The sequence below is a fragment of the Hyaena hyaena genome, unplaced genomic scaffold (assembly GCF_003009895.1).
Source record: "Hyaena hyaena isolate Hyena2069 unplaced genomic scaffold, ASM300989v1 scaffold_683, whole genome shotgun sequence".
NCBI lineage: Eukaryota > Metazoa > Chordata > Mammalia > Carnivora > Hyaenidae > Hyaena > Hyaena hyaena.
In genome coordinates, this window is record NW_024081314.1 from 666,115 (window position 1) to 691,217 (window position 25,103).

General features: G+C 37.9%; 1 protein-coding gene across 2 annotated transcripts in view; it reads right to left on the reverse strand.

Annotated features, from left to right (window-relative positions):
- The window catches only part of SOS2 (SOS Ras/Rho guanine nucleotide exchange factor 2), an 86,176-nt gene extending 61,739 nt beyond the window's left edge, over positions 1 to 24,437 (reverse strand). For both annotated transcript variants that reach the window (XM_039217349.1, XM_039217350.1), the window contains exon 1: positions 24,266 to 24,437. In XM_039217349.1, the coding sequence (XP_039073280.1) occupies positions 24,266 to 24,352 (87 nt within the window). In that variant the 5' untranslated portion in view covers positions 24,353 to 24,437. The remainder of the gene's footprint in view (positions 1 to 24,265) is intronic.
- Between the last annotated feature and the right edge of the window lie 666 nt (positions 24,438 to 25,103).

Genomic DNA, 25,103 nt, shown 5'->3' on the forward strand with positions numbered 1-25,103 from the left:
GCCAAAAAAAGCATACATAGATAAAAAATATTCTACTTAATTTCAGAAGAATAATAGATACCCATACTCTTAAGATAACTAATAGATCTACTATAAGTCTTTGAACACTAGGTCATGAATCCCAACAATGGAGATATCTCTGAAAAAACATACTACTTTACAGAGCTGTTCTGTGAGGTGGGTGCTAGTCAGCTTTCTTCTACCATGGCACAAACCTCAAAGATATTCTGGGTTTAGTTCCAGACCACTGCAATAAAATGAATTATCACAATAAAACAAGTCAAATAATTTTTTTGGCTTCCTAGTGCATATGAAAGTTATATTTATACTATACTGTAGCCTATTAAGTGTGTAATAGCATTATGTGTAAGAAACAATGTACATACATTAATTTAAAAATATTGCTAAAAATGATAATCATCATCTGAGCTTTCAGCAAGTCATAATCACTGATCACCATAATAATAAAGTATGAAATACTGCAAAAATTACCAAAATGTGACAGAGACATGATGTAAGCAAATATTGTTAGAAAAATGGAACCAACAGACTTGTTCCACAGAGGGTTATCACAAACTTTTAATTTGTAAAAATACACTATCTGCAAAGCCCAATAAAGCCAAGCACAAAAGAAGGTGTGCTTGTATACATTCTTTATTGTTGCTATGTAGCTGTGCTGAGCCTTTTAGGTTGTTAAATTTTAATTAGAATCGAGTAAACTTTCCTGAAAAAGAATCCAGTAGAACTGGATATAAGAAATAGGGTAAAAAAAAAAAAAAATAGTGCCTAGCACATGGTAGGTGTCATGTAAATATTTGTTTAAAGAATAGTTGAGAGTGGGGCACCTGGGTGGCTCAGTCGGTTAGGCGTCTGACTTCAGCTCAGGTCATGATGTCATGGCTCCTGAGTTCTAGCCCCATGTCAGGCTCTGTGCTGACAGCTCAGAACCTGGAGGCTGTTGCGGATTCTGTGCCTCCCTCTCTGCTCCTCCCCTGCTCACACTCTGTCTCTCTCTCTCAAAATAAAGAAACATTAAATTAAAAAAAAAAAAGAATAGTTGAGAGAAAGAGGCGCCTGGATGGCTCAGGTGATTAGGTGTCCAACTTTGTCTCAGGTCATAGTCTCACAGTTTCTGACTTCCAGCTGGGTGTCAAGCTCTATGCTGACAGCTGGGCATCTGCAGCCTGCTTCAGATTCTGTTCCTCCCTCTCTCTCTGTCCCTCCCTCGCTCATGCTCTTTCTCTCTCAAAAACAAACAAACAAAACATTAAAAAAAAAAAAAAAGAATAATTGAGGGAAATAAGCATTGTTCTTTTTATGCCATATCAGAAGGGTATCGATGTCACTGACACAAATATAGAAAACGTTTATAAAAGACCTGCTTTTATAAAAACAAAAAAATTTTAAAAACTCACAGATTTTAATATGGAATACTTTTTTAATCATCTAGTTCAAAATAACTTCTAATTTCCATTATGGCTTCCCCTTTGACTTTAAGAATTTAGAAAGTTTATTTCTCTTAAAAAAATTTTTTTTAATGTTTATTCATTTTCGCAAGAGAGACAGAACACAAGGAGAGGGACAGAGACACAGAGGGAGACGCAGAATCTGAAACAGGTTCCAGGCTCTGAGCTGTCAGCACAGAGCCCAACACAGGTCTCGAACTTGGGAACGGTGTGATCATGACCTGAGCCAAAGACGGATGTTTAACTGACTGAACCACCCACCCACCCCAGAAGCTTATTTCTTAATTTCTAAACTTATGGTATTTTTTTCAGTTCTCTTTTTTATTGATTTCTAGAATGAACACATTGTAGTCGGAAAACATACTTTCTAGGATTTCAATATTTTGAAATTGAAAATATAAAAATATAAAAAGACTTGCTTTTTATAGCTCATCATATGGGCCTAGAGGGCTTCACTGACAAACTTATTAAACATTTAAGTAAGAAAACAGGAAAAGAGACTTCCCTACTTATTTTGAGACTAGCCTTGATATAAAAACTCAAAAAGATGCAAATTATAAACCATGTTTACTCATCAGCCTAGAAATAAAAGCCTAAATAAAATATCAACTAAATTCCATAATACATATAAAAAAATATATGTGACCAACCAAGTAGGTTTATCCCAGGAATGTAAAGTTGGTTTAATGTAAAATCAAGCAAAGTAATTTACCAGGTTAACATATTAAAAAAGAAAATACAATAATATCAATAAATGTACAAAGAGTATCTAAAAAACCTCAACATTCATTCATAATAAATTCTCTAGTGAACTTGCGGCACCAGGGTAGTTCAGTCAGTTAAGTGCCCAGCTCTTGATTTTGGCTCAGGTCATGATCTTGCAGTTCATGAGATCAAGTCCTGCATCGGGCTCTGCACTGATAGCATGGACCCTGCTTGGGATTTTCTCTCGCTCTCTTTCTCTGCCCCTACCTTGCTTGTGTTCTCCTTCTCTCAAAATAAATAAACATTAAAAAAAAAAAAGTCTCTAGTGAATTTAACTTAGCAAAAGAATATCTACCAAAAAAAACTACAATAAACAACATCAGAGTCAATGGTGAAATACTGAAAGCTTTCTGTTGGAGATCAAGAAAAAGGCAAGGACAACTGCTATATCATTTCTATTCTACATTGTACTGGAGGTCCTGGATAGTGCAGACCATCACGAAAAAGAAATTAAAGTGTAGGAAGACAGATTTAAAGATGATTTGATTGCTTATTGTGGTGGTTAATTTTATGTGTCAAATAGCCTGGGCCACAGGGTGCCCAGACATACAGTTAAACATTATTTCTGAGTGTGTCTATGAGGGTTTCTGGGTAAAATTAACATTTGAATTGGTAGAAGTCTGAGTAAAGCAGACTGCCCTCCCTAATGTGAGTGGACCTGCCTGAATAAAAGGGTGAGTAAGGAAGAATTCTTTCTCTCTGCCTATCTTTGAGTGAGGATTTTGGTCTTCTGCTTTTGAATTAGGACATGAATTATAAGCTGGACTAGAACTATACCACCAACTATCTTGGGTTCTCCAGCTTACTGACTGCATATCTTGGGATTCCTCAACCTCTATGAGAGAGAGAGAGAGAGTTTCTGTGAGTTCCTGTTCCTTTGGAGACCTCAGACTAATACACCCATGAAGGAAAATAAAATATTGTACAAATACATTATTTTAATTCATAAAAACTAAAATTTTATTCCTGTGTAACAGCAACAAAGTTGGAAAATAAAAAATTTTCAGTAATATCATTTACAATGAATAAAAATATACATCATGTACCTTGGAATATGTCTTAACAAAAAAAGTACAAGATCTCTAGGGAAAAAACTATAGACTCTGAGAGGAATTAAAGATCCAAATACATGAAATGTAATACCATGTTCATGAATTATCAGACTTAATACTGTAAATATATCAATTCTCAAACGAATCCATGGAGTTAAAATCACAGTCAAAACCGAAAAGTTTGTTTGCTGAAACTGACAAGATAATTTCAAAACTTATATGACAATGCAAATGGCTAAGAAAATCAGCCACTTAATCAAAGAAGTGTAAGTACTTGCTCCAATCGTTATTGGTATTTTTTACAAAGCTACGGTAAGAATGTGATACTGTTATAATAACAAACAAATAAAAAGAACAATACAGAATACATAAGCAAGCCCACATATATATGGACCCTTGATTTACAACAAAGGTAGTTCTACAGAGTATGAGGTTGGGGTCATGGAAAGGTGGGGAAGCCTGGGAGTAGTGAACAACTAGATACCCATATGGAGAAGAATGAAACTCAACTCCAATTCACATTTTACGCAAAACATAATTCTAGTTGGATTTTTTTAGATCTATTACATAAAAACCTAATAAACTTCTGATAATATAAAACAAGATATTCTCTTCATGACCTCAAGATAGGAAAGGATTTCATCAAAATTACTATTCATAAAGGAAAGGATTCATAAACTTAACTACATTAAAATTTAAAACTTAACATTCATCAAGACACCTTTAAGGAAGTGAAAAGGCAACTTAGCACTGGAGAAGATTAATGTAACACATAAAATAAAAGGGCTCATATCCAAAACACATAAATAACTCCTAGATATTCAGTAGAGGGGCACCTGGATGGTTTAGTCGGTTAAGCATCCGACTCTCAGTTTCGGCTCAGGTCATGATCTCAGGGTTTTGTGAATTTGAACCCCATGTTGGGCTCTGTGCTGACAAAATAAATAAATAAGGTTAAAAAAAAGAAAGAAAAGAAGTTCAGTAGGAAAAAGAGGATAAAAATCCCAATACAGGGTGTCTGGCTGGTTCAGTTAGTAGCGCATGCAACTCCTGACCTTGGGGTCATGAGTTCAAGCCCCATGCTGGGCATGGAGTCTACTTAAAAAAAAAAAAAAACTAATAGAAAAAACAGGCAAAAAAAAAATCAAAACTTCACAAAAGAAGAAATTCAAATGGCCAATAAGAGCTTTGGTCCTTTAGTAATTAGAGAAATCAAATTAAACCACAATTAAAACTATTATCCACTCACATCAAACAGCAAAATTAAAAAGTCTAATAACACTAAGTGTTGGTGATCACACAGGACAACGGGGGTAAAAAAAACCCAATGGGAACTGTCAGACACTGCGAATGGAGTGCAAAATGGCTCAATCTTTTTTTTTGCTCAATCGCTTTTAAAAACTTAGCCATTAGCTACAGAAGTACAAGATACGCAATACCCTGTAGTCAGTAATACCGTAAAAATGTTGTATATTAACAGATGGTAACTAGACTTATTGTAGTGATCATTTCATAAAGTATATATACCTGAAACTAATACAACACTGTATGTCAATTATACTTCAATTAAAAAAATCTAGAATTAGGGACACCTGGCTGGCTCTTTTGGTAGAACATAGGACTCTTGATCGTGAGGTCATGAGTTTGAGTCCCACGTCTGGTATAGCGATTACTTAAAGATAAAATCTTTAAATAAATAAATAAATAAATAAAATGTTTAAAAGGATATGCATACCCTACGACCCAGCAATGTGTATACATATATATGTTTAGAGCTTTGTAGTCCAACACAGAAGACACTGCCACCTGTGGCTATTGAGCAGCTAAATGTAGATCCACTGAATTGAAATGGGCTTTAAGGACAGAATATATGCCAGATATCAGAGATATAGTATAAAAGAGTCAAATATCAAGATGTTTTTATTGATTATATGCTAAAATGATTAGATTCATTGGGTTAAATAAAATATATTATTAAAACCAATTTCATCTTTTTCTTACTTTTTTAATATGGCTATGAGAAAATTTAAAATGACATATGTTGCTTACATTATATTTCTATTGGACAGCACTGTTCTAGAAAAATAAGCACATGGGTTTACTAGAAGACATGTACAGAAAGGCTCATAAGTAGCATTATTAGTGATACCACCAAACTAGAAACTCAAATATCTATCTAAAATGAAATAAATTGTAGCATATTCATACAATTGAATATAGGAGGAAAAATGAGTAACTACAGCTACACAAATATGGATATATCTTTAAAATGATGTTGGCAGAAAGAAGCCAGATAAGGAGAATATATACAATGGAATTCCACTTCAAGGTCAGGCAAAATTAAACTATAATGTTTTAGGGACACATGTTTAAAAGGTAAAACTGGGGTGCCTGGGTAGCTCAGTTCGTTAAGTGTCCGACTTCGGCTCAGGTCATGATCTCGCGGTTTGTGGGTTCGAGCCCCACATCGGGCTCTGTGCTAAAAGCTAGCTCAGAGCCTGGATCCTGTTTCAGATTCTGTGTCTCCCTCTCTCTCTGATCCTCTCCTCCTCGTGCTGTCTCTCTCTCTCTCTCTCTCTCTCTCTCAGAAATAAATAAAACATTTAAAAAATTTTTTTAAAAAGGTAGAACTAGGGGTGCCTGGGTGGCTCAGTCAGTTGGACGTCCAGCTTCGGCTCAGGTCATGATCTTACAGTTGGTGAGTTTGAGCCCCACGTCAGGCTCTGTGCTGACAGCTCAGAACCTGGAGCCTTCTTCGGATTCTGTGTCCCCCTCCCTCTCTCTCTGGTCCTCTCCCGCTTACACTGTCTCTCTCTCTCAAAAATAAAGATTAAAAACTTAAAAATAAATAAATAAAAGGAAAAATTATAAAAGAAAAAGGCAGTGATTACCATAAAAGTGGTTACCTTCTGGAAAGTTCTATGGAGAAAAGTGCTAAATAAGTGTTCCTTAAATTGTTTATTTATGCTTTAAACAGTTTTTATTGTTTTACCACTTCACCATAAATAAGGTTTTAAAATGCTGGGGAATCATCTAGCAAAAAGAAAAATCAAGGGGTGAAATTACAAAAAAAAAAAAAAAAGTCAAAAGGATCCTCCTAGTCCCCAGCTAATAAATGAAATTAAAATGTCAGGGGTGCCTGGGTGGCTCAGTAGGTTGAATGTCTGACTTTGACTCACGTCATTATCTCACAGTTTGTGAGTTAAAGTCCCACATCAGGCTCGGTACTGACAGCTCAGGGCCTAGAGCCTGCTTCAGATTCTGTGTCTCCCCCTCTCTCTGCCCCTACTCTGTTCATGCTCTGTCTCTCTCTTTCAAAAATAAATAAACATTTTAAAAATGTCAGAAACCTAGACACAAAGTGAATATCCTACAGGCTGAGGGTGAAGGAAAGAAGCAGGTCCTATACAAAGTAGGTATTAGACTAGTTCCAGACTTCTGACTGTAACGCTAGAAGCTAGAAGGCAATGATTTTCATCCTAGAACAAGATCCTAATAAACTATCAATCAAATGTCATGGTAAAATGAAGACATGCTAAAAGGTCAAAAATTTTATCTCTCATGCACATTTTCTCATTAAGCTTTCACAATTTGTAACACAGTAAAACAAGAGTATAAATCAAAGAACAGAAAAAATGGCATACAGGAAATGAAGGAACTAATACAGAAAAAAGGCCAAAGGAATAACCAGTATGAAGTGAAGGAAAATTATGAGAGCTGTACAACAGGCATAATAACGTAACCAGTCCAGGCTGCAGATCAGAATACTCTAGGAGAAACTATCTCAAGAAGATGAAATTAAGGGGCACCTGGCTGATGCAGTCAGAAAACCATGTGACTCTATCTCAGGATGCGGAGTTCGAATCCCATACTAGATATAGAGATTACTAAAATAAATAAACACTTAAAAAAAAAGATGAAATTGATAAGAGTATCTGATAAGTCTAAAAATCTTAAGGCTATTTAGACAACTGGTAGAGACTCTGAGCTTGAATTAGTAAGTACACACAAAACTAACTATACAAATAAGAAAACAAGACAATTATCAACTCCAGTGAAAGGTTAGGTAGGAAAGGAAAAGCAGTTTAACTATAAACAACATTTACAGTCATAATAATGTAAACTGTGAATACTGATTCAAACAAAACTAAGATATAACCATGGTGTGGGGGGTGAAGCACGAAATATGTATGTATGATAAGGTAGATGTGTATGGGGAGAGGAGGGAGGTGTATATGTGTATAAAGAATATTAAATCTTTACCTTCCATGGTAGGAAGTTAACAGATAATGGCCAAAACAGAAAAATCAAGAAATAAGTCATTTTTTTCCTTAGAGATACAGAATACTGAAACAAATCACTTTGAAAAGTTTTTAAAAGTGATTGTCTCCGGAAAGCAGAAAACGTTGTGAGTGGATATGGGGAAGAGATATGGGGAAGAAATACTGCTATTTTTCTTACAAACCTTTAAAAGTTAGTTATTTTTTTATTTGCAGGAATAATTTTGATAAAATATAAACAAACTTAGAAAGAAATATAATCTGAACTGGGAAAGTGGAAAAAACAAGTATACATAAAACTAGAAATGATATATACTACTTTTTCAAGAACTTTGGATAAGAAGAGTTTAAAGTATGATAGTTATATATTTATATAGGACAAACATCCAAAATGCCAAGGTTTATATTTTTTTTTTTATAAATTCAAAATAGATTTTGGGGAAATATTTTCTCTTACATTTTGCACTTGTTTAACATAACAAGAGGAAACTTAATAACATCTTACCATATATTTCTATTAGATCAACAGAATTAAAATTTTCCTCTTTTAATAAAAAATAAGGATTAATGCACCTGGGTGGCTCAGTCGGTTAAGCGTCTGACTCTTAATTTTGGGTCAGGTCATGGATTTCATGGTTCATGAGTTCTAGTCATGCATCGGTCTCTGAGCTGACAGAGCCTGCTTGGCATTCTCTCTCCCTCCTTCTCTGCCCTTCCCCCATGCCCATTCTCTCTCTCTCTCTCTCTCTCAAAATACATAAACATTAATAAAAAATAAGGATTTACACTGGAAGTTTAGCAATGGCATTCATAACGCTGTTTCTTATAACATCTTTCCATAAAAGCTAAGTGCTCTGCTCACTGAAAGTGACAGAATTAAAATAATGTCTAACTGGGATGGATTTTTTCCTGTGATTATCATTTTGGTAGATAACCTGCAAAGCAACTTTGACATTTAGCATCAAAATTTCTTATGCTAATCTTAAAGTAGCTGCAAATGTGAAAAGTCATAAAAATATATAATGTTAAAATCCCACACATAAATACTAATAGGATATCAAGATGACAATAAAAGATAACCCTACTTTGTATTCCCAGTGTTTACTATCTCAGCAACATAAGAGTCAGTAAACATAAAATTACCACATCAGAACAAACTCACCTATCATATTTTTCTGAAAGACTAGTCAGAAAAAGAGCAATTAAAATAATTTTCAGTTGTTAACAGATCAACAAGTCAGACCTGTATTTTAGTTACACCATATTTTTAAACTGCCAGAAAGTATTTCCTTATATATACACTATAAAAAGAACAGTTTAACAGAAAAACATTAAACTTCAAATTATTTTCTACCAAGATAAACACTATATTTTGCAAGTTTCAGAAATGACATTTCCTAATTTATATCTTTCAGCATATTCACAATCAAATAAAAAAATCTGGCTAGTGTATTTGTTTAATCAATTAACATTTGAGTTTTTGGTACAATGTAGAAATAAATCCCTTTTATTTATGTATGAATTTATTTATGCAAAATTCTTTACTCCATTGCCAAGATTTTTGTAAGGATGCAAATATCTCAAACGTCAATTAAGAATACTTGACATTTTTGGGGTGCCTGGGTGGCTTAGTCGGTTAAGCGTCCGACTTTCGCTTAGGTCATGATCTCGCGGTTCGTGGGTCCGAGCCCCGCGTCGGGCTCTGTGCTGACAGCCAGCTCAGAGCCTGGAGCCTGCTTGAGATTCTGTGTCTCCCTCTCTCTCTGACCCTCCCCTGCTCACGCTGTCTCTCTCTCTCTCTCTCCTAGAAATAAATGAAACTTTAAAAAAAATTTTAAAGAATACTTGACATTTTTCTTGTTGTTAAAAAATTCAATTTAGGGGCACCTGGGTGGCTCAGTCGGTTAAGCATCTGACTTCAGCTCAGGTCATGCATAGGTTCAAGCCCCAAGTCAGGCTCTGTGCTGACAGCTCAGAGCCTGGAGCCTGCTTCGGATTCTGTGTCTCCTTCTCTCTCTGCCCCTCCCCTGCTCATGTTCTGTCTCTCTGTCCCTCTTAAAAATAAGCATTAAGAAAATTAATTAAAAAAGGAAAAGCAAATTTCATTCTCAAAATATATGCAAAAAGTATAAAATATTGCTGACAGAAATTTTAAAAGACCTATGTAAATAAAAAGATAAACTTTATGAACTGGAAGACCCAATATTAAGATGTCAATTCTTCTCAAATGATCTATAGATCCAACATAATCCCAGTAAAAGTTCTATGTTTTTGTATAGTAATTGATGCCCTGATTTTAAAATTCTTATGGAACTACAAAGGCCCAAGAATAACCAAAACAACTCTGAAAAAGAACAAAGTTGGAAGGTTAAATTACCTGATTTCAAGAATTTTTATAAAACTACAATAATCAAAACAGTGTGGTATTGTCATAAAGACAGGCAAAAAGGTCAATGGAACAGAATAAAGAATTCAGAAAGAACCTGGGTAGCTCAGTCTGTTAAGCGTCCAACTTCGGCTCAGGTCATGATCTCACAGTTGGTGGGTTCGAGCCCTGCATCAGGCTCTGTGCTGACAGCTAGCTCAGAGCCTAGAGCCTGTTTCAGATTCTGTGTCTCTCTGACCCTCCCCAGCTCACACTGTCTCTCTCTCAGAAATAAACAAAACATTAAAAAAAAAAAAAAAGAATTCAGAAAGAAAGCCATACGTATACAGATGAATCATTTTTTAAAAAAGATCTTATTTTTAAGGAATCTCTATACACAATATGAGGCTCAAACTCACAACCCCAAGATCAAGAGTCACAGGCTCTACTGACCTAGCCAGCCAGGTGCTGAGTGTTGAGTGATTTTTAATATAGGCATAAAGGAAAGGACAAAACTTATCAAACTGTACATTATAAATATTTATTTCAATAAATGGTGGTGGAATATATCCATATGGAAAAAAACCCATGACATATAAAATTATCTCGTATGTGAAAATTAACTCAAATAGATCATAGATCTAAATAGAAAAACTCAGAAATATAAAATTTCTAAGAAAAAAATAGAAAATTTTTATAACTCTCAGTTAACCAAAGTTTTCCTAAATATGACACCAAAGGCATCATCTCTAAAAAAGCAAATGGGTAAACTGGACTCCATAAATTCTTAAAACTTTTGCTCTTCAAAAGATAATATTAAAATGAAAAGACAAGCTACAGACTGGAAGAAAATCTCTGTAGAGGATATATTTAATAAAGGATTTATATCAGACATATACAAAACTCTCAAAACGCAACAACAGAAAACAAACAAATGGGCAAAAGATATGATCAACCACTTCACCAAAGAAAACAATGGACAGCAAATAACACAAACGATGCTCGATAGCATTAATCACTAGGGAAATACAAATCAAAAACCAGAAAAAGATGCCAGGACATACCTATTACAATGCCTAAAATTAAATACCAAAATGTTGGCAGGAGGAACTGGAACTCTCATACTTTGCTGGTAGGAATGTAAAACTGGACAATAGTTAGAATGGAAAAGTTTGATAGTTACTTAAAAAGTTAAACATACACCTACTACTTGATCCAGCCATTCTTTGGTAATTACTCAAGAAAAAAGGAAATATATGTCTATATAAAGACTTGTACACAAATATTCATAGCAGTTTTATTTCTAATAGCCAAGATTGGAAAACCAAATGTACATATATAGGTAGAGAGATAGACAGCTGTATACCCACACAATGGAATGCCACTGAGCAATAAAAAGGAGTGAACTATTAATATTTGAAACAAAATGGATGAATCTCAAAATAATTATGCTGAGTAAAAGATGTCAGAAAAAAAGTATATATTGTATGATTCTATTACTATAAAATTCTAGAAAATGTAATCTATAGTGATGGAAAGCAGAACAGTAATTATTTGGGTACAAGAAATGGGGACGGTTGGGAGGAGAATTGATGAGAGTCAAGAGGAAATTATGGGGGTGAAGATATATTCAGTATTTTTTTGTGATGGCTTCATTGACATATACATACACAAAAACGTATCAAAGTGTACACTTTGAATATATGCAGTTTATTATATGTCAATTATACTCCCAATAAAGTTTTAAAAAATAAAAATATATAGGGGCACCTGAGTGGCTCAATCGGTTAAACACCTGAATTTGGTTCAGATCATGATCTCACCGTTCATGAGTTTGAGACCCATGTCAGGCTCTGTGCTGACAGCTCAGAGCCTGGAGCCTGCTTTGGATACTATGTTTCCCTCTCTCTCTGCCTCTTCCCTGCCCGTGCTCTCTCTGCCCCTCAAAAATAAACATTAAAAAAATTAGAAATATGTATGTATAATATTTAAGGTAGCATTAAATTTTTTTTAATGTTTATTTATATTTGGGAGAGAAACAGAGTGTGAGTGGGGGAGGGGCAGAGAGAGAGAGGGAGACACAGAATCCAAAGCAGGCTCCAGGCTCTGAGCTGTCAGCACAGAGCCTGACATGGGGCTTGAACTCATGAACTGTAAGATCATGACCTGAGCTGAAGTCAGATGCTTAACCAACTAAGCCACCCAGGCTCCCCAAGGTAGCATTTTTTTTGACTACAGTATACAATGAAGAATTGAAACCAGAGCCGTACACTATCAACTCTTTAAGGACAGAACCATTTATTATGTTTTTGGTTTTTTCCTATTTCCCCACCCTTTTATTTCTAATATACAAGTAATCTAGTACCATGCTTCACATAAGGAAAGCACTCAGTAAATACATGTTAAATATATTCACTATAGCAAACAGATTTCTTGGCCTCGCTGAAATCTAGGCACTGTGGAAAATTGAGAACTCCAAAAAATTAGTTTTTATTTCACTGGATATGTACTGGAGACTCAGTATCCTATAAAACATTACAAATGAGGCTATATCCAGTCCATGTTCCTCTGTTCTATTAATATTCACTTCTCAGATTCAATGCTCTTAGGTGCTTTCTTGAGGGGTTTTCTTTTCCTTTTCTTTTCTTTTTTCTTTTGAAGGAGAGAGAGAAAGAGAGCGTGCACGCACACCCATGAGTAGGGAAGAGGAAGAGAGAAAGAGAGAATCTCAGGCAAGCTTCACATGCAGCACGGAGCCCGACAGGAGACTTGATCCCATGACTCTGGATCATGACCCGAGCTGAAATCCTGTGGGGTTTTCAATGCACTTTAGTTAAAATGGAGATAAGTACAGGACAAGAATCTTATTCTATTTAGCTTAATATTAGGTGAGGGCTTACCATAAAATAATCAAAACATGTAGAGAAAACCATTAGTAGAAGTTAACATTTTTGTCATTAGATTTTTCCTTAAACAGAATGCAATGGCATATGATCTGTCAGATGAATAATAAATACATTCCCATACAGGCAGGCCACTAGCCTGTAAAACCAAGAAAGTGAAGGCTAGATCAATGGTTCCCAACTGTTTCAGGGGCAAAGCATCTGGAAGTTACACTGCTCTTAGCAGAATATGAAATACTGTCACTTATATTTCATCATAGAGAGGAGTAATATTAGCAAAAATGACTACAAAACTGAAAACTACAGGCACATGTTTGTAAAAAAAAAAAAAAAAAAAAAAAACCAAAAAGTATCCAACTTTTTCCTGTAAAACCTCTGTATCTCTTGTTCATTTGTGTTACTATCTTCCACTATTCACTAGCAAGTAAACTGTAGCAGACACCACACCATACAAAAACTTATGAAAAAAATAAAATTGAAAAAAACTTAATATTGGCTTTTTCCCCGTTGTGAACTAGGAAAAGATCACTATTCTAAATATGCTTTTACTTAAAGGATATTTACTCCTAGTGCCAAATACCCACTTCCTTCAGCATACTACCAAAACTACCATATGTACTCTTTCTTAAAGAGCTGCCTGACAAGGTACCTGCACTCAAGGAGTAAACAGGCTCTCCTTTCCTGCCTCTTCTCAGCTGCTCTCTCACTTTACTAAAGAGAGGCAGCTCTCTTACTTACTCTGAATCTCACTATGGTGTGTTGCCCTGGGGTGCAATAAAAAAATAATAAATAAATTCTAGGACACTAAACAAAGAGAAGATTACAAATACTTTTCATTTAAGTACCTTGCTTCTTTCATCTCCTAGCCTACTACCTAAAGACACAACCTTACTAAGGGGAAAAACTCATGAAAACAAAGAAAAGAAAGCATCTTTAAGAAATATTAAAAGGCAATATTACTTTATCTCAGGAGAAAAAGAATTCAAAGCAAGTTTTCAAACCTTAACTACCTTTCTATCTTACAATTAGAAGTCAGAAGTGAGATGGCTGGCACGTAACATATATTAACACATTCATTTGAACTGAAAAATTAAGTCAGACTTTGTCTCAGAGAAGAGAAATATGACGAGGCTGGTTGGCTTGACAATTAAAACTAACCTTAGCAATTTGGTTATGTGGTGGATATTTTGCATTAAACAAATGAGTGTGGTACACAGAATTCTAAGGTGGGCCCTAGGATTCCCACCCCCTGATATACATGCTCTGTGTACTCCTCTTGAGTGCGGGCAGGACCTGTGGATGTGATGACGATATCGCTCCTATGATGAAGTCACCATATAAGGCAAAAGTGACTAAGATCCCTAATCAGTTGACTTTGAGTTAATCAAAAGATTATCACTAAAGCAGGTGAGTCCTTTAAAAGAAGGTCTAGAGTATGAGATAAGAAACAGCACCAGATACATTCCTGTTGGCCTTTAAGAAGCAAACTGACATGTTATAGGGAGGGTCATGTGGCAACGAACTGCAGCAGCCTCCAGGAGCTGAGGGCCTCAGACATGCAACTGCAAGGAAATGAATTCTGCCAATAACTACATGAACTTGGAAGAGGATTCCCAAACTTCATTGTACCACAGAGCCCCCTGGCAGGCAAGATTCCCAAGCTTCAGATGAGACTGCAGCCCCAGCCAAAACCTTGATTGCGATCCTAAGCAGAAAACCCAGGCAAGAGCTGTGCCTAGACATTTCACCTACAGAAACTGTGAGACAATAGATTTGTGTTGTATTAAGCCACTAAGCATGTAATACTTTGTTAAGCAGCAACAGAAAATGAATACAATGAACAAGATCTATAACTCCAAGGATTCAATGCAAGTATGTTTAAAGATGGGTCATCTGGGTGGCTTAGTCGTCAGTTAAGCATCTGACTCGTGATTTCGGCTTAGTCATGATCTCATTGTCATGGGATTGAGCCCTGTGTTAGGCTCCATGCTGATAGCTCAGAGCCTGCTCGAGAGTCTCTCTCTCCCTCTCTCTCTGCCCCTCACCTGTTCGTGCACTCTCTCTCTTCCAAAAATAAATAAATAAATAAATGTTAAAAAAAAAAGAAAATATGTTTAAAGAATATGACAAGGTAAAATACATTTTATTAGTAAACACTGTCATAGTTTAAGTGTACTAAATTAATACTGCTTTCATTTTCCCAATCTTTATTAGATACATTGGATTAAACACAGTAATTGTAAGCAAAAAAGTGAAAAAGTAACAGTTATAATTATTAGTCATTTGACATGTACTAGAAAAGCTAGAAAATGAAAAAGTGAATAGCTATAAAGACCAGGCAAATCATTCTGCAAGTCAGGTAGTTTCCAGCTTTTTATTTTAAACAAAAGGAGTTTAAAGTAAATGAATTGCTAGGTGATAGAGATACTAAGACTCTTTGATAGATCACAATATAATTTTTGGTACATAATTTTGAAAGAAGTTTAAAAATGAGTTTGATTGCTTTAAATTCTTCTATTTATGTTAACAAGGGCTTACATCTACAGAAATGGGAAACGGGAATAGAACTGACACTGAACTATGATTCACCCCTGCAAGACTGTATCTCATTCTAGCAGTAACAGTTACCCACAAAACATGAACTAATTTAAAAACAATGCAAACTACATAGATGTCACTGAATAATGCATATTAAATAAAGCTTTATAAGTACTAATTTTTCAAAATCCATGACATACATGTTCTTTTGATCAACCATGTCCTACTAGTAATTCACCCTAAAAGAAAGATTTTAACTTTGTGGTCACCAAAGAGTTTTAAAAATTCAATATATAGACAGTTGTGTTGTTGATGAAAGTGTAAATATAAAGAAGAGATCAAGGACTTTTAAGCATAAAAATAATATATTAGAATATAATTATGTGGAGGAAGCGGAATGAACAGTTCAGGGAGAAAAAAGAATATAAAATTTCCAGCCATTAAAAAAAGCACTTTGTCCCATTTGCAGTGGCATGGATAAAGCTAGAAAGCATAAGAAGTGAAATAAGTCAGGGAAAGACAAATACTATGTGATTTCACTCATATATGGAATTTAAGAAACAAAACAAATGAGCAAAGAGGAAAAAAAGAGAGAGTAGGGAAAAGAGAGACAGAGAGGTCAACAAACAAACTCTTAACCATAAAGAACAACCTGATGGTTACCAGAGGGGAGGGAAATGGGGGTATAGGTTAAATAGTTGATGGGGAGTAAGAAGTGCACTTGTCATCATGAGCACCAGTTATCGTATGGAAATGATGAATCACTATCACTACATTGTACACCTGAAACTAACATAACACTGTGTATTAACTAACTGGGATTAAAATAAAAACATTTTTGGGGCGCCTGGGTGGCTTAGTCGGTTAAGCGTCCGACTTTTGCTTAGGTCATGATCTCGCGGTTCGTGGGTTCGAGCCCCGCGTCGGGCTCTGTGCTGACTGCCAGCTCAGAGCCTGGAGCCGGCTTCAGTCTGTGACTCCCTCTCTCTCTGACCCTCCCCTGCTAACGCTGTCTCTCTCTCTCTCTCTCCTAGAAATAAATAAAACATTAAAAAATTTAAAAAAATAAATAAATAAAATAAAAACATTTTTTAAAAAGCACTTTGTCATGTATATTTTAAAAAGGTGAATGGTGGATATCAACTTGTTAACCGTATTTAGATTTCACTCGATATATCTTTTTTTTTTAATATTTTTATTTATTTCTAGGGGAGAGAGAGAGAGACAGCGTGAGCAGGGGAGGGTCAGAGAGAGAGGGAGACACAGAATCTCAAGCAGGCTCCAGGCTCTGAGCTGGCTGTCAGCACAGAGCCCGACGCGGGGCTTGAACCCACGAACCGCGAGATCATGACCTAAGCGAAAGTCGGACGCTTAACCGACTAAGCCACCCAGGCGCCCCTCACTCGGTATATCTAAAAGACTGATGGAACGGTTTTATTTTAAAACATCAGTACTTAGGGGTGTCTCGGTGGCGCAGTTAGTTGAGCGTCCAATTCTTAACTTCAGCTCAGGTCAAGATCTCAGAGTCATGGGACTGACCCCTGTGTTGGGCTTCGTGCTGAGTGTGGAGCCTATTTATGATTCTCTCTCTCTCCTTCTGCCCTTCCCCCCCCAACACATGCTCGCTCGCATGCTCTCTCTCTCTAAAAAAAAAAATTTTTTTAAAACCATATCAGTATTTAGAACACATATAAAATGATATCTTCTGCAACTATTTGAACTCGGAAAATTTTAAACAGTATTTAGAACATGTATAAAATTATATCTTCTGCAACTATTTGAACTTGGAAAATTTTAAACAGTATTTAGAACACGTATAAAATTATATCTTCTGCAACTATTTGAACTTGGAAAATTTTAAATGTCAACATAAAAACATACAATTAAAATATTTCTTTTGGGGTGAACCATAAGAGACTCTTAAATACAGAGAACAATCTAAGGTTTGATGGAGGGATGGGGAAAATGGATGATGGGCACTGAGGAGGGCACCTGTTGGGATGAGCACTGGGTATTGTATTTAAATGATGAATCATGGGAATCTTCCCCCCCAAACCAAGAGCACACTGTATACACTGTATGCTAGACAACTTGACAATAAATTATATATATAAAAAATTATTTTGGGGATATATAGCAATAAAAGTAAAAAAAAAAAAAAAAAAACCCACAAAAACGAAACAACAAAAAAACCAAACCCTCTAATTTAGGAGAATCAAGACTCCATGCTGATAAGATTTGAGCCTTGTATAACATGGAAGGGAAGGATGATGACCAGGTTTCTGGCTTGAAAACTGAGTATATCATTTATCCTGGAGGTTTTGGAAGATTATAATAAACTTGGATTGGGTTATGTTGTGAACATCTACATAGAAATGTCCAGGGGATACAGCAGTTTTAAATACGCTTCAGGAGAAGACCTCTTCAAGATGATGTTTGACTTAAAGGAGATACAAGGACCAGTCATATTTTTAATCTGCAGGAAAGTTGTTCTAGGCAGACAAAACAGCAAGTACAAAAGCCTAGAGATTAGAATATGTCTACAGATTAGAATGTGTCTATCTGCAGGTACAAGGAAGCCACTGTGGGCAGAAGAAGAGCAAAAAAGGGACAGGAGTAAATGAAGTCAGAGATGTAAAAGTAAAGGGCAGTATAGAGTGTGGCAACCTACTGAGAGGACTTAGACTTTTATTCTGAGAAGCAATGAGAGTTTTGAACAAAGAAATGACAAGATTTTACTGATCTCTACTGTGTTAAGAAAAGATTGAATGGGGTAAGGGCAGAAGAGAGGAGACCAGTTATAGGGTATTTTAATACTACTGGAGACTGATTATGACTTGGTCTCAGGTGATAGAAATAGAAGAGTTAGAAATGGTGACTGAATATAGCTACAGTTTTCAAAGTACAGCTAAATGGATTTGCTGACAGATTAGAGAAATAAGATTCAAGAATAACACCAGATTTTCATCTGGAGCAACTAAAAGAATGGAGTAGCCATTTACTGATATAAGAAATACTACAAAGGGAGCAGGTTTTGGAGGGGAAGAGAAGGAGCTCAGTATTGGTTGAGATGCCTATCATACATATGTGAAAGTATCAAGAAAGAAGTTGGTTAGACTCAGGAGAGGTCTGAGTCAGAAATCATATGGAAATCATCAGATACAGATGACAGGGGAAGCATGAGGCTGGATGGGATCTAAAAGAAGTGACGGTAAACAGAAACAAAAGTCCCAAAACTAAGCGCTGAGGAGGTCAGGATGAAGTAGCAGGAAGATGAGGAGGAATCAACAAAGGTAGAAGACCTAGAAGGAATAGCCAGAGGGAGAAAACCTGCAGAGGTTGGCGTCCTGGAAGCCAAACAAGGAAAGGATTTCAAGAAAGAGAAGTTCAACTGCCAAATGCTGGTAATGGGTTACTTAAGAAAGAATTACAAAGTGCTATGTAAGTAAGAGGTAATGTTTGAGTTTACAAAGGGGTTTAATGAAGAAAACAGGGAGACTGAAAACTTTACTTGGAAGAGACAATACTAGTGCTCATATCTAGATCTTGATGTTATTTTCGTTGTATTGCTTCATCTCTACACATTAAAATGTGAAGTGTACAACACTTCATACATTTCAAAGGCTTTCTACCATCATATGTTCTTACATAAAAGAATAAAAGTTTCAGGTTGTTAATTTTTAACGTGACTACATGAGATAATGCTAAATCCATTAGTTCCATTAAAATTCCTTCCTGATTCAAACATGCAGGCTAACAGAGGATATAATCAAACTACTGTTCCCTTAAAAGAGAGGCCATGGTTAATATAAAAGACATACAGTTGATTTATGTCAAGTAGTAACACAGGTAATGCTTTGGATAGTCAGCATAAAACACTTTAATGGAATACTATTGCTCCAAATATACCACACCAAAATTAAACTGAAAATGGAGGACCGCTACTAAATCATGGCTGACAGGGAACTAAATGCAGCAAGTTAAAATGCATTTCTAATGCTCATCTAGTTCTAGCCGAACCTCTTGGGTCAGTCTGGGTCATTATTAGTTTGGAATAAGTCCAAATGACTCCCTGGAGTTCTACTTTTATATTCAGTGGCTTTAGGAAATCCAGAACAGGACTGACGTCACAAAAAAATCATAGGATATCCTATTTGTTGCTAGCTTTCAGCTGCAAAAAAGAGTTTCTGATCAAGTTAACCTAATTATTTTGTTACATAAATAACACTACAGGACTTTGTATTTTCAGGTAGAAACGTTAACCTGGTCTTACCAGCTAGCCTCTTCTTTTCACTCCATCTTGGTTCTTTAAAACAAGTCATGTTTCCTATCTTTCCCTCAGTCTCAAACTCTTTCTCCACCACACCCCCACCCACTTTCTTTGTCAATTCCTATTGATCTTTCAGATAATTGTTTCCTTCTTTATTGTCTTTTTCAGGCCTCTCCCACATGGCTATTTAGAAGGGAAGCTTTATGAGAGCAGGGGCCTTACTACAACCTCAGTATCAAGACTAGTGCTGGGGACCTATGAGGCACTCAATAAATATTTGAATATATCGTCTAGAACTCAGCACAAATGTTACTTCCCTAGAAAAGCCTTCCTTGACCTTCTTATGTCAGTGACACCAATTTTATTTTCTCAAAGCACCCAATGCTTTTCTTCTGGGCCCCACAAAGAGCCAAAGCAGTCTTCTAAAATGGCTCCAAGAGACGTTACTACAAAGGCAGAAACACTAGATCTTTCAAAGTTCACAAATGCATTTCTAAACCAAAACCCCCAACCCTCTTTGCCACAGACTGCTATTTAATTAACTCAGACGTTCTCTCATACCTCTTATGTTTTAGACAGATATCTAAGAGCAAACTGTAACGTTTCGGGTGAGGAGTTTGTATTTAACCTGAATTAAGTTGGAGTCAGGAACAAAGCAATTTAACCAATTCTTTCTCCCTATGACATTTGTAACTACAGATAGTAAGACGTCAGATATTTTCTTTTCCACAATTAGCCTGGTGAAGAACACTTGAAGGAAAAGTCATCTCCAAGGGAAACATCCGGGACTAAAAAACCTGATAAAATAATTTAAAGTCATGTTTCCCATACATAGAATGCTTACACTGATTTTTCTCAGCATACAATCAATAGCACATACACAAAGTACCAAAGGCATTTCAAAGACACAGGTAATAAGCTGCGTTTATAAGTATACTCCTGTGCTCTTTTTTTTTCTCTCAAGTAATATGATAGCTTCAATTTTCTTAGGGAGTAGTGGTGAAGGCATTTATGTTTCTGGCTCTTTTAGGGAAGATACATAATTTAGCAGTAATGTTAACAATCCATGTATCATCCATTAGTAATGTCATTTCCCTCTGCTTTACCCTTTGTAGTTCTTTATGACTTAAATGCTCTATGTAACATTATGTTATAAAAGTTAAAGAACAACAAAAAGTTAAAGAACAAAAACAAAACAAAAAGTTAAAGAACGCTTTTATTTCCAAAATCTATTTTTCAATGTTTGTGTTTCTATGTGGTGAAATACATATTTAATGTTGGTTTAAAAAATCTGGTTTTGGGGTACCTGGGTGGCTTAGTTGATTGAGCATCCAACTCTTGATTTTCAGCTCTGTTCACGATCCCAGGGTTGTGAGATCAAGCCCTGATGGGCTCTGAGCTGGACTCGGAATCTGCTTGAGATTCGCTGGCCCTCTCTCTCTCTCTCTCTCTCTCTCTCTCTCTCTCTCTCTCTCTCCCCCTCTCCCTCCCTCCCTCTGCCCTTCTCCCTAGCTCTTGTGTGCTCTATAAAAAGAAAAAAAAAAGACCCCTGTGTTTTCAGGGCCAACAATGGTGACTTTACCATTTTGATTTTCATAAAAATTAGCCAAAACTTGGAAATAAGCAAAAGAGATTACTAGGTGTCTTTCAGTACAATGCTGTGCTCAAACCTCTGGTTATTCTCTATTGACTGGATTATTTTACAAATCTGTAAGATTAACACAGAGATGTTTTGTCCAGTACAGATACAAATAATTTCAAATCAACAGAAAAGGCAAATCTACAACTTAGCGTTTATGTTCCTATAGGATATTAAAGAATTTTGTATCTTACCCAACAATCTCAATATTACTTTTAAATTATCTAAAAATACCGAACTCCTAAAATTTTCATATGAGGAAGCTTTGATATCTTGTGAGTTTCCTCATTAAGGAATGTATTAAATCAAACTCACTAAACATGTTCATTTATATTTGCATGACAGTTATGATTTTACTTTTCTGAAAATTATACTTCTAAGTTTTCAAGGTTCCACCAAGATGCCCAAGTAGAATCTGACAGAGACAATTAAACCACATTGCTCTTTGCTCTCTCTCCCTCTCTCTCTCTCTCTCTCTCTCACACACACACACACACACATACACACACACACACACACACACACACAGATATTCCTTACATAACTCTGAGCTCCTAAATGCTATCGCATGTATGTAAACCCAAACCAGAAAGTTTAGAATTTTCAGTGTAGACAGTAAACACTTTTAGAGTAGGGCCCCTGCTTTTTATTCATCTGTGTAATTTTAGTTTCAGCATGGTGCCAAATACCTATAATGTGTTCAATAAATGTTAATGTTAATTATACTTCAAGTTTTAAAAATTCAGGGATAAAATAAAGTGCAGTAAAAAAGGAAAAAAATAAATGAAGTATATCACATGTTCGATGGAGGAAGAAACTAACTGGAAGAGAAAAATCCTAATAGTCTAAACTACTGCTACAAGTCAATTACTAATCCTGGTAGTCTTTACAACTGTCTGTCAGTGGGAGGAAGGAAGCCAAGTTCTAGAGGCTTTGAATGTAAAGATAGAGCCTCCCAAGAAATGGCAGGATTTCTCATGGTACAAAGGTATGGGTGGCAGGTACATACCAGAATGTAACACATCCTACAAAGAGTGAACCTTGAGCTCTTTATGAACTGTAACTCTTAGCAGGCACTGCAAGTCTGCATGTTGCAATACCACAAATACCCAAATGCCACAAAACTGAACATAATTCAAAGTACTAACAACAAAAATATGAAAATGTCTTCCTTAGGAACAGATCTCAATTCTGTAATAACAGTAAATTAATGAATTACGTAGAAATTGCTTTTTGAATTCAATTCACCTCATAAGACCACATTTTATTAGATGTATTTACTCTCTAAGCAAGGATATTAGAGAACTGTGGCATAAAGACAATACAGATCTACAAGACACCTGAGCTCCAGGTAAACAAGCACAGAAAATAAATGCAAAATAACAGTCTCAAAGCAATGGACTAAGGCTCGTTCGGGCTTTGTTTCCAGCCTAACCTGAAGAAGCAAATCTGTGCAAGCAGGATTATTAGGGTCAAAGCTACCTACGGAATAAGTTATGCAACATACATTCAAATACTATTTGCTACCAGAAAGTACCTGAAGGTAGATACCTACATCACGCTGCCAACAATACATGCCTACCTGATAACTGCACTCACACTCTGGCTGAGTGCAACTGTTCACAGACAAGTCCATTACCATCTGAGCATGTCCCCCTTTACTTTCAACTCGGGCCTGAGTCCATTATCACTACTCAACACATACGCATTTCTTGTGTAGAATCAGGTTGCCCGTGGAAGTAAAGCCAATTTAATACTTCAACACCCAGTATGCCAATGAAATGATACCTGCGGCCGGTTACCTCCACCAAGTTTCTCTCCAAAGACTGACTTGGTGTTTGGCCCAAGGGAGGCAGTATCTCCTTGTAAGAATTATGAAAACAGTGGAAAAAAATCTAAAACTGAATGCAGGTGGAAAATGTTTTTCCTTTTAAAATATGCCTCTTCCTCTCGATTACAGAAACGTGTTGTACGAAGATTTATTTTCCAAGTGCAGTCTTTTAAGTTAATGCTTATTTTTTCTTTATTATTTTGAAATATATTCTGGGTTATTTCGCACAAAACGAGGAAGGGGCTAAACCTACGTGAATGGCAATGGAAGCCCAACTTCAGCAGGCATGCTGTCTAATCCTGCAGTCTCTTGTCTCACTTCACAAAAAGGTTTATTTTTAAAATGACAGTGGGATCACTATCTAATTTCACAAACGAAGACGGACATCACCTATAGTGGAGATGCACTCAGGTAACATACACCCAAACTTGAAACATTGACTTTTATGAGCTGCGCCTTATTTGCCCCCTTAAAATGACTCCAAGTTCTAAATTGCGCCCAGTGAAGAAACACCAAATTTTACAGGGGCAATCTCTTGTAAACAGGTAGGACACTTGGGACAGGAAGTGAGAAGGCACTTTAAATTCGCCTTAAGAATTACGGCTCACTGACATTTCACACGTGAAACACATCCATATTACAAAACAGTACTGCCTCGTGAGTGAGTGGACACCCTTGACAAGCAAAATGCCTAGGGGTACACCCCCCAAAGAACCTGATTAAAAGTAATTACCGGGTCTGGAAATGAACTTTTGCTTTAGAAACGAGGTAAACACCAGCGGGACTTTCTCCTGCCCCAATCCAGCCTGAGGACAACAAATTGGCCAACGGCGGAAGTTGCCTGACAAAATGACTGCAACATGAAATCCATTTTTATGATCATAACAAAACCTTCCTTCCGGGGCCAGGCAAGAACTTGAGAAAACGTCCCTTTGGATGCAACAGGCAACTGGGAGCCCCCCACAGCCAGCCACTGAGCAACAGCTGGGCCCGCGGGACCCGAGCACCGGGAGGATGTGCAGCTCGCCGTCAGAAGCTCGCAGGGGCCCCCGGGCCGGCACCCCCCGCCCGCCTGCCTCTGGGCTCCGCCGACGCAGCTCGCGGCCGCCCCGGCACCTCCCTGGGCCGCCGCGGCCGCCCGGGGAGCAGCACTGACCTTCCGCAGGGCCGAGACCAGCAGTCCCCGCCATTTCGGACTGTTCTCCTCGCTGAAGAACTCGTACGGCTGCGGCGCCTGCTGCATGGCCCCGGCGGCAGCGCCTCTGCATCAGGGGCGGCCCGCGGATCGAGCCGGGCCGGGCGGGTGGCCTGACAGGCAGGGCGCGGGCCGCCTCGCCTCGCCGGCCGCCGCCGCCTCCCGCCCGGGCCGCAGCTACGGCCGAGGCGGCTCGGGGGCGGTGCCGGCGGGCGGGCGGGGGCTCCGGGGGCGGTTTCCTCGAACCGAGCGGCCTCGCCTCGCGCTGCGTCCGCAGAGGAAGCGCGGCGGCCCGAGAGCCCCGGCGATCCCCAGCTGCGACCGAGACGGCGGCCTCCTTTCCCGGCGGGGCTGGCCCGCTTCCCGGGAGGCTCCTCGTCCTTTGTCTGGGTTCGCAATCCCGCGCGGGGTACGGCTGACCTCGCCCCCGCCCCAACTACCGCTACGGCCGCTGCAGGCGGAGAGAGGCGGCGGCTGCAGCTCGTCTCTTCATCGCCTCATCCCCGCCCTCCCGACAGGCAACGCCGCCCGGCCCGCTCGAATCCCTTCCAGAGGGCCCTGGGGACTGAGCGGGCGTGCGCGTCGGGCGAGCGAGCCACACTCTGGCGCGCACTGCGCTGGCCACCGCTGCCGCCGCCCCTTCAGCTGCCGCGCACAGCGCCCCGGGGCCGCCGCCGAGCTCCGGGCCCCAGCAGTCGCCTCTCGGCCCGCCCCCTCTGCCCGGCGCTCATTATCCCGGGTCGGCGGAGAAGCCCCGCACGGCGCATGCGCGCCGCAGAGCCGGCAGAGGCGCCGGCTG